The 10,637-nt window shown below is 50.7% G+C and overlaps 2 protein-coding genes across 2 annotated transcripts in view; both read right to left on the bottom strand.

Annotated features, from left to right (window-relative positions):
- GP6 (glycoprotein VI platelet) overlaps positions 1-9,652 on the bottom strand; it is a 52,692-nt gene extending 43,040 nt beyond the window's left edge. Inside the window, 1 exon segment of the mRNA XM_024117601.3 lies at positions 9,563-9,652. The gene's annotated coding sequence lies outside the window, so the exon portion shown is untranslated.
- Positions 4,628-10,637, bottom strand: part of LOC114484116 (retinol dehydrogenase 13-like) — a 6,985-nt gene continuing 975 nt past the window's right edge. The window contains exons 3-5 of the mRNA XM_028478290.2: positions 10,414-10,626; positions 9,563-9,664; positions 4,628-8,196 (exon numbers count right to left, since the gene is read on the bottom strand). Of these exons, the coding sequence (XP_028334091.1) occupies positions 7,952-8,196; positions 9,563-9,664; positions 10,414-10,626 (560 nt within the window). The 3' untranslated portion in view covers positions 4,628-7,951. The remainder of the gene's footprint in view (positions 8,197-9,562; positions 9,665-10,413; positions 10,627-10,637) is intronic.

The raw sequence follows: 10,637 nt of genomic DNA, 5'->3' as shown, positions 1-10,637 counted from the left end.
TTACTTCACTCTGTATGACAGTCTCTAGGTCCATCCACCTCACTACAAATAACTCAATTTCATTTCCTTTTATGGCTGAATAATATTCCATCGTATGGACAGACCACCATTCATCTGGCAGTGGACGCTTGGGTTGCTTCCACTTTTTGGCTGTTGTGAATAATGTTTTTCCGAACTTGGGTGGAAAACAATCTGGCAGTTCCTCAAGTTGTTACCACATGACTTAGCAATTCTGCTCTTAGGTGTGTATCAACTGAATTTTTGGATTCTCATTTTTTTTGGGGGGAGAGGGTGGCTTCTTTTGGTGGCAGTGTTTGATAATTCCTATTTGTGCTCATGTATTTCTATGAACAGAGCTGTTGGCTTTGGTGTGATTTGCACATTTCTTGTTCAATGTATTCCTAAATATAGATTTAATGCTCGTGATCGCTACTGTAAAGTTTTTAGTACAAGGGGGCCCTCTTCTGTCAGGGTAGTGAAGTACAGCTTTTTACTGGATGACTAGCAAATAGGGGGTTTAAGTCCTTGATTTTTTTTTTTTCTTTTTTTTCTTACAAAATCCTAACTTTTCTTTCTCTCTCCTTTTTCCCTTTGCCATGCAGTATACAAAAGGTACCTCTCCCCTTTAATTTCAATTGTCTTCTCTCAAAGGAGGGTCACGTTTCCAAGACCGTAGTAGTCAGGGCTCTGATCTGTCTGAAGGTTTTTTTTACTATTTTCACACCTTTCTCCTTCTGGTGGTGGTTTTCACACAAGTACTATTGTATAAAATAAATAAGGTACAATGATATATTGTACAACACAGAGAATATAGCCAATATTTTATAATAACTATAAATGGAGTAAAACCTTTAAAAATTATGAATCACAGGACTTCCGTGGTGGCGCAATGGTTAAGAATCCACCTGCCAGTGCAGGGGACACGGGTTAGGAGCCCTGGTCCAGGAAGATCCCACATGCCACGGAGCAACTAAGCCCGTGTGCCACAACTGTACTCTAGAGCCCGTGAGCCACAACTACTGAGCCCACGTGCCACAATTACCGAAGCCCGCGCGCCTAGAGCCCGTGCTCCACAAGAGAAGCCACCACAATGAGAAGCCTGGGCCCCGCAAGGAAGAGTAGCCCTCGCTCGCCACAACTAGAGAAAAGCCCACGTGCAGCAACGAAGACCCAACGCAGCCAAAAAATACATAAATAAATTTTTTTTAAAAATTGTGAATCACTATGTTGTACGCCTGAAACTCATATAACATTGTAAATCAGCTATACTTTAAGTCCAAAGAACTTTTACCTGAAGCGTTTGAGACTAAGTTGCAGACCCGATGCCCCACCATCTAAATCCTGATGGTTTTTCCTGCAAAGAAAGACGTTCTCGTACGTAACCACAGTGCAATCACCGAAATCAGGACATTAATATAGGGCTGCACCGTCTTTAGAGGTTACGTGGGAGACAAGTTCTCATGCAGTTGCCACAGTCTCCAGCTACCCAGAAAGCCCAGAATATTAAATAAAACCTTCATTATCGATGAGTGACCCTCTGCCCATGGATTCTCCACAGCTGGTCTCATATTTCATCCCCAGTCTAAGTCCCTCGAAATCCACTCCCAGGTATGGTCCCCACGTTCATCTCAGCCAGACCCTGCAATGCACCCAGCGTGTGAGCTGGGACTCGCCACAGGTGATGAGGCGGACCTCGAGATGATGAACATCACCTTGTGAGGCACCTGCTTGAGGAAGGACCACGACCTTCCCTCAAGGGGTGCTGGTCTCCAGCCAAGGGGGCTGTTCTCAGGGAAATTGAGAAGCTCAAGATCTTCAGGTTTGTCCACACAAATGACCCAATCCCAGGTCTCAGGTGGGTTCCAAGAATGCTTACTTCGTTTCCTTTGAAGCTCGGCCACTGTTATCACAAGACCGCTCGCCGGATTTTCAGCAGCATGTGCCCTGCAGCTTCAGGAGGACCTCTGGATTTCGTGGCATGTCTTCCCTAGGAGATAGGCTGCCCCGAGTCGGTCACCTGTATTGTCTCCCTTACGACCTGTTTCCCAGCACCTTGCCTGTCCGCTGCACTCCACCCCAATTAACCCCAGGTGAGAACCGTCTTCGTGGGGCCCCCGTGTGCTGGGGACTAGCTTCACCTGACCCCCCCTCAGTGTGCAGCTCCTAATGCCTACCGACCCGCAAACACATCCAGATCCGCCTCCATCGGCGGTTCTCAACTGAAGGTGAGTTTCCCTCCTCGGGGACATCTGGCAATGTCTGCAGACAGCTCTGGGGGTCTCACCCGGCCTGCTGCTCAACACCCTAGAGTGCACAGAACAGACCCCTGCCCCACAGCAAAGAATTATCCGGCCCCAAATGTTAGCAGCGCTGGTGTTGGGAAACCCTGCTTGAAGTCTGTTACCTTCTGCCTTTCCCTGGGGGGCTCTTGTGGGTTCTAAGATGAGCACATGACCTGAGCCCAATTTGACAAATCAAAGAGAAATGCTTCTCTCCCCATCACTGGGCAAAAAACAAGGAAACAAGTGGCCCAAATTGGCTCTGGTAGTCATCTCGTGACCCACCCCCCCAAAGAGACTGCATTAGTTTCCTCTGGCTGCTGTAACAAATACCATCACCTCGGTGACTTCGAACCACATAAATGTATTCTCTCACAGTTCCAGAGGCCAGAAGTCCAAATTCAAGGTGTCGGGGCGGGGCGGGGCGGGGCACGCACCCTCCGGAAGCTCTGGGGGAGGTTCTGTTCCTTGCCGTTTGCAGCTTCTGCGGGCTCCAGCCACTGCTCGATTTGAGGCTGCACCATCCCCGTCTCTGCCCTGAATCCCCTCATTGCTTCCTCCTCTGCTCTCTCTGTCTTCTAAGGACACTTGTTGGACTTAGGGTCCACCCAGATAATCTAGGACAATCTCATCTCGAGATCCCTAATTATGTCGGTAAAGAAACTTTTTGCAAATTGGCTCCCATTCACAGGTATTGCGAGTTAGGACTCGGACATATCTTTTAGGGGGAGGCACCCCACCATCCAACCTGTTACAAACACCCAGCCTGGGAATGACGTTGCATTGGAAATCGTCAGACCTGCGTCTTGCAGTAGGAATCTTGATGATGTCGCTGAACTCAAAGCCTGCCACCCCCCTGGGCTTCTACTTCTGTGAAATAGCGTTCCTTCTTGCTTTTGCCTGGGGTGAAAGTCAGCGCAGCTTACATCCTTTGAGTATGTCCTGCCATCAGCAGCCCAAGGCATCCTGACAGCATTCCCAAGCCCCAGAGTGAGGTATGAGGATGTGACCCTGACTTGGGTTCCCTCTGTGAAGAACCCACCCCCTGAAGCGTCGTCCTTTTCACGTTGCATTCCGGGGTCTGTCTATTACTTTGCACCATCTCCTCTCTGGGCTTCTGGGGCTTTGGGTTTTGTTTTGCATTGTTTTGTTTGAGATTGGTTTCTATCACCTTCCATCAGTCTGAAGATCGTAGCTAGGTTTGTGAATCACCTCAAAGGCTTCAGAGAAGTAGACGGGGATTAGGTTGATTTGTGAGTCAATGTTTGTGACCCTCGGGGGGTTTCCGTTTCAGAAAGGAAGCAGGTATTGGTTGTGAAGCGTTGTGGTTAAAATTAGCCCTGAGGTGTGCTGCTCACACAGACAAATCTCCCTGAGATTAGCCGTCCTCCTGGGCATTTAGACCTCTAACGCTCCCCCCAAAAAGCAAGTGGGTTCTAGAATCAGACTTTGAATTCCAGCTCCTCTTCTTGCTAACACACCCCCAAGTTTTTTCTTCTTTTTTAGCGGGTAGGGAGTTTGTGGTTTTAAAAACCTGTTCTCAGTTGATTTGCTTGCAAGCAACACCGGTGAAGCGGACTCCTTTTTTTTTAATTAAAAAAAAATTTTTTTTGGCCTCGCCACGTGGCATGTGGGATCTGAGTTCCCTGACCAGGGATCGAACCCGTGCGCCCTGCAGTGGAAGCGCGGAGTCCTAACCCCTGGACCGCCAGGCAAGTCCCTGAAGCTTATTCCTCTTTATTTGAGCAGAAAGGAATGCATGGGAATTAAACTGGCGGTCGGTGCTAAGGAAGCAGATTTTGAAAAGGACAGAGTGGTAGGCAGAAAAGTGGGTCCTCCCAAAGGTGTCCACATCCTATTCCCCAGAACCCTGTTACTTTACAAGGCAAAGGGGGGATTAAGGTGGATGATGGGATTAAAGTTTCCAATCAGCTGACTTTAAAGGAGGAAGATGATCCTGGATTATCTGAATGGGCCAAGTGATATCACAAGAGTCCTTAAAACCAGGAGACGGAGGCAGAAGCGGGAGAAACAGCGAGATGGCAGCGTGAGAAGGACCTGGCCTGCCGTTGTCTGCTCTGCAGATGAAGGGGCCACAGGCCAAGAAGTGCAGGCGCCTCTAGAAGCTGGAAAAACGTAAGGAAACAGGTTCTCCCTGGGAGCCTCCAGAAGGAACGATACCTGTTCACTCTTTTTTTTTTTTTTTTTTTTTTTTACTTTTATTTGAGTATAGTTGATTTACAATGTTATGTTGGTTTCAGGTACAGAGCAAAGTGATTCAGTTATACATACACACGTATTCATTCTTTTTCAGATTCTTTTCTCATCAACACCCTAGAGTGCACAGAACAGACCCCTGCCCCACAGCAAAGAATTATCCGGCCCCAAATGTTAGCAGCGCTGGTGTTGGGAAACCCTGCTTGAAGTCTGTTACCTTCTGCCTTTCCCTGGGGGGCTCTTGTGGGTTCTAAGATGAGCACATGACCTGAGCCCAATTTGACAAATCAAAGAGAAATGCTTCTCTCCCCATCACTGGGCAAAAAACAAGGAAACAAGTGGCCCAAATTGGCTCTGGTAGTCATCTCGTGACCCACCCCCCCAAAGAGACTGCATTAGTTTCCTCTGGCTGCTGTAACAAATACCATCACCTCGGTGACTTCGAACCACATAAATGTATTCTCTCACAGTTCCAGAGGCCAGAAGTCCAAATTCAAGGTGTCGGGGCGGGGCGGGGCGGGGCACGCACCCTCCGGAAGCTCTGGGGGAGGTTCTGTTCCTTGCCGTTTGCAGCTTCTGCGGGCTCCAGCCACTGCTCGATTTGAGGCCGCACCATCCCCGTCTCTGCCCTGAATCCCCTCATTGCTTCCTCCTCTGCTCTCTCTGTCTTCTAAGGACACTTGTTGGACTTAGGGTCCACCCAGATAATCTAGGACAATCTCATCTCGAGATCCCTAATTATGTCGGTAAAGAAACTTTTTGCAAATTGGCTCCCATTCACAGGTATTGCGAGTTAGGACTCGGACATATCTTTTAGGGGGAGGCACCCCACCATCCAACCTGTTACAAACACCCAGCCTGGGAATGACGTTGCATTGGAAATCGTCAGACCTGCGTCTTGCAGTAGGAATCTTGATGATGTCGCTGAACTCAAAGCCTGCCACCCCCCTGGGCTTCTACTTCTGTGAAATAGCGTTCCTTCTTGCTTTTGCCTGGGGTGAAAGTCAGCGCAGCTTACATCCTTTGAGTATGTCCTGCCATCAGCAGCCCAAGGCATCCTGACAGCATTCCCAAGCCCCAGAGTGAGGTATGAGGATGTGACCCTGACTTGGGTTCCCTCTGTGAAGAACCCACCCCCTGAAGCGTCGTCCTTTTCACGTTGCATTCCGGGGTCTGTCTATTACTTTGCACCATCTCCTCTCTGGGCTTCTGGGGCTTTGGGTTTTGTTTTGCATTGTTTTGTTTGAGATTGGTTTCTATCACCTTCCATCAGTCTGAAGATCGTAGCTAGGTTTGTGAATCACCTCAAAGGCTTCAGAGAAGTAGACGGGGATTAGGTTGATTTGTGAGTCAATGTTTGTGACCCTCGGGGGGTTTCCGTTTCAGAAAGGAAGCAGGTATTGGTTGTGAAGCGTTGTGGTTAAAATTAGCCCTGAGGTGTGCTGCTCACACAGACAAATCTCCCTGAGATTAGCCGTCCTCCTGGGCATTTAGACCTCTAACGCTCCCCCCAAAAAGCAAGTGGGTTCTAGAATCAGACTTTGAATTCCAGCTCCTCTTCTTGCTAACACACCCCCAAGTTTTTTCTTCTTTTTTAGCGGGTAGGGAGTTTGTGGTTTTAAAAACCTGTTCTCAGTTGATTTGCTTGCAAGCAACACTGGTGAAGCGGACTCCTTTTTTTTTAATTAAAAAAAAATTTTTTTTGGCCTCGCCACGTGGCATGTGGGATCTGAGTTCCCTGACCAGGGATCGAACCCGTGCGCCCTGCAGTGGAAGCGCGGAGTCCTAACCCCTGGACCGCCAGGCAAGTCCCTGAAGCTTATTCCTCTTTATTTGAGCAGAAAGGAATGCATGGGAATTAAACTGGCGGTGCTAAGGAAGCAGATTTTGAAAAGGACAGAGTGGTAGGCAGAAAAGTGGGTCCTCCCAAAGGTGTCCACATCCTATTCCCCAGAACCCTGTTACTTTACAAGGCAAAGGGGGGATTAAGGTGGATGATGGGATTAAAGTTTCCAATCAGCTGACTTTAAAGGAGGAAGATGATCCTGGATTATCTGAATGGGCCAAGTGATATCACAAGAGTCCTTAAAACCAGGAGACGGAGGCAGAAGCGGGAGAAACAGTGAGATGGCAGCGTGAGAAGGACCTGGCCTGCCGTTGTCTGCTCTGCAGATGAAGGGGCCACAGGCCAAGAAGTGCAGGCGCCTCTAGAAGCTGGAAAAACGTAAGGAAACAGGTTCTCCCTGGGAGCCTCCAGAAGGAACGATACCTGTTCACTCTTTTTTTTTTTTTTTTTTTTTTTTACTTTTATTTGAGTATAGTTGATTTACAATGTTATGTTGGTTTCAGGTACAGAGCAAAGTGATTCAGTTATACATACACACGTATTCATTCTTTTTCAGATTCTTTTCTCATATAGGTTATCAAAGAATACTGAGTAGAGTTCCCTGTGCCATACAGTAGGTCCTGGTCGGTTAGCTATCTTATATAGTAGTGTGTGTATGTCAAGCCCAAGCTCCTGATTTATCCCTCCCCCTCACACACACGTTTCCCCTTTGGTAACCGTCTGTTTTCTGATATCTGTCAGTCTGTTTCTGTTCTGCAAATAAGTTCGTCTGTTTCATTTTTCAATTAGATTCCCCAAATGATGATATCATATGGTATCTGTCTTCCTCTCAGAACCGTTCACTCCTTGCTTTCAGCCCAGAGAGACCCACTTCGGGCCCCTCCGCGGGCCGCCCACAGCACGGCAGCTGGTGAGCGGGGATAGGAGGGAAGGCCGCCTGTTTCCTCAGTGCTTCCTCCCCACCATGCTGCCCCAGCGTGACCCGGAGATAACAGGGCCAGATCTGAGTCGGTCTGCTCCTGGGGGGCACCCCCAGCACCTTGCTAGGGTCTGGCACACAGAAGGTCTTCAGTAAACATCCAACGGCAAGGAATGTGCAGCTGCCATTCTCCAAGCCAAGCGATTAACTCACGGCCATCCAATGAGGTAGTCAGGTTATTCTGCACAGTTCACAGCTGGAGAAACCAAGGCTCAGAGAGGAGACTGGAGGTGTGCAAGGTCCAACGGGGGACCATGAACTCAAGCATCAGCCAGACACCTTGCCCATGGCCATCCAGTCCCCGACATGGCCCACACCAGAGGGAGCTGATGCCGCACCCCAAAATTCCTGGTTTGGATTCCCAAGGGAGGCATCTGATGGCCCAGCTCACCTGCTGGCAGCAGGGCACACTGTACCAGCCAGCCCCTGGGTCAGGTGCTCACCTGCTGTCCAATCCACTGTGGCCAGAAAAGGGGCAATACTGCCACCTAGAGGGCGCTTCAGGCATGGCAGCCAGCATTCTTCAGCCAAGACTGCCACCTACAGGGTGCTGCAGGCACATGGCAGCCAGCATTCCTTGGGCCATCTTGGTGACTGCCTCCCTTTGGCTTTCGTACCTGCTCCCAGAAGTTACTTGGGGAGGGGCTGTCCCCTCTCAGAGGATCCATAGGACATTTCCAAGCCCACAAGGCGGGCGCTTTCAGCCCAAAGCCTCTGGGCTACCTCCTCATCCTCAGCTTCCGGGGCCGGAGCCTTCTCTTTGAGTCCCTCAAAGTACTTTCCAGAAACGCCCTCCAACTCCTCCGCCACGGCGAGGTAGGTGCTGGGCTGGGCCGCCAGCTGGGGGCTCTTGACCAGCAGCCAGAAGATGGGTCCTGCATCGGCCCACAGAGAGTTCAGTCCACACATTCAGAGAGGAAGATACAGAAAGCCCAGCACCACCCCAGGTGGCTCAGGGCCCACGAAGGCCAGAAATTTCCCTGGAGTCCCAAAGAGCTCTCCTCCAGGCCTCTGCCCTTCTGGTTCCCAACACCAGGAGCTCCCTTCCCTGGCACTGCCCAGACAAATAATTCCAGATGCAGGGACCAGCTTGAAAGCTGCCTCCTCCAGGAAGCCCCCCTGGCTTTTCCCAGGCAAACGGAAGGTCCCCCTCCTCTATGTCAGCCCCAAGTCCTCATCCCACCCGATCTTTCTTTCAAGTATCTTCTGTGTATTGAGTGTCTCCAGTGCCAGCTTCAGCTTAAGGTCCCTGATACCTAGCCCCCACCAACCAAAGGCTTTTCAGGATTATAAACACTAGTTATAAAGCTCTAATTATTTATTCGGCCAGGAATTGTACTGGCTCTTTTAGGGAGGTCTCGTCTAATCCTCCCCACTGGGGCAGGTACTACTATGACCCTCATTTTGCAGATAAGGAAAGGGAGGTTCGGAGAGAAGTCACTTTGCTGGGTGGCCCAGCTAGTTTGGGATGAAACTGGAGTTAGCCCAAGCACGGCCGGACTCCAGGAAGTCAGCTCCATGACCTCCACCTCTGAAACAGTCTCATCAAACAGGCTCTGGCCTGTTTCCCGGGGCTATTCTGAGGCTGGAAGGCTGGGCAGACATATGAAAGTGACTCAGTACCAAGGAAGATACAGGGCAGGGGGGCAGAGCAAAGCCCCTGAGATAGTCTCTGAGTGTGATGTTAATTTTATGTGTGAACTTGACAGGGCTAAGGGATGTCCAGAGAGCAGGTAACACATTATTTCTAGGGTGTCTGTGAGGCTGTGAAGAGATTAGCATTTGAATCAATAGACTATGTAAAATCCACCCTCACCAATGTGGGTGGGCACCATGCAATTAGTTGGGGGTGAAAATAGAAAGGGTGGAGGAAGGGCGAATTCTCTCTCTCTCCTCGAGCAGGGACATCCATTTCCTCCTGGCCTCAGACACTGGCGCTCCTGGCCTTCGGACCTGGACTGGGACTTACACCATCGGCTCCCCTGGTCCTCAGGCCTTCGGGTTTGGACTGCAACTACACCGTCAGCTTTCCTGGGCCTCTGGCATACAGATCAGATCTGGGACTTCTCAGCCCCCACAGATGCATGAGCCAATCCCCCCAAAAAATCTCTCTAAATATCTAGGTACGCCCTATTGGTTCTGTTTCTCAGGAAGACCCTAATACACTGAGGGAGGGTCCTGAGCCCCAAGCTTGGAGGACGGGGGTTCAGTTAAGGGACCCCAAACTGGGAGGGGACTTACCGAGCGTGAAGCTGGAGAAGGCAGAGCTGTGCATGCCCGTGTGTCTGCCTAGCTCTGTCCTGGCCACGCCGGGGTGCAAGGCATTGACAGTCACGCCCGTGCCTGGAGAGACAAGGAAAAAGTGAGGCAGGTTCACCCCTCACCGGGAAGGCTGATACCAACCATCCTAGGGGGCTCCCCCTGAATCCACGTCGCCCTCTTGCTCTGAAACCTCCACATCCCCAGTTTCACTGGCAAGGCAGCTCTGTCTCATGGCTGCCCAGGGCAGAGCCTCTGAACCTGAGTGGGTGAAAATCACTTGGAGGGCTTGAGAAGCCCAGACCGCCGGGCTCCACCCCACAGAGTCTGAAGCAGTGGGCCAGGGTGGGGTCTGAGATGCTGCAATTACGACGAACACCCGGGTGAGCTGACACCGCTGGCCTACTGACTCTTGGAGAAGCAAAGGCAAAGGGCAGACTCTTCAACTTCAGCGCTATGGGCACTGAGGTCGGATGATTCTTTATCCTGTGCCTTGTAGGCTGCTAAGCAGCACCCCCGGCCTCTGCCCCCAGATGCCAGGAACATCACCCAAACTGACAGCGAAAAATGTCTCCAGACATCGCCAAAGGTTCACCGGTCTAGAGCACCAAAGGCGCAGGTGCCTGTCCGGGATGAGCAGAGAAGAATGCTGTAATTGATTAGTGACGTCGGCTTCAGGCACCAGCGGGGAGCGTGGTGGTAAGTGTGTCATACGCTTGCCTACTCGGTCCTGGAGCCAATGCTTGACCTCCCGTCCACCCAGAGTCACAGCAGGGCTGTTTCAGGCTCGGAGCTAAAGGAAGGGGGGGACCAGCGAGGCTCGTCACACACACCTTGCAGCCGCCGGCTCAGCTCCTTGGTGAAGAGGACAACGGCCAGCTTGCTCTGGCAGTAGGCTGCCTTAGTGTCATACTTCCTCTTCTCCCAGTTCAAGTCCTCGAAGTCTATGTGCCCAGCAACGTGGGCCAAGGACGAGAGGTTGATGATGCGTGAAGGAGCAGAGGCTTTCAGCTTGTCCAGCAGCAAGTTCGTCAAAAGGAAGTGACCTGGATGATGG

Source organism: Physeter macrocephalus, chromosome 17 (genome assembly GCF_002837175.3).
Source record: "Physeter macrocephalus isolate SW-GA chromosome 17, ASM283717v5, whole genome shotgun sequence".
Classification (NCBI taxonomy): domain Eukaryota; kingdom Metazoa; phylum Chordata; class Mammalia; order Artiodactyla; family Physeteridae; genus Physeter; species Physeter macrocephalus.
Note: the sequence above shows the minus strand (reverse complement) of the source record. Positions and strands in the feature narration are given on the sequence as shown.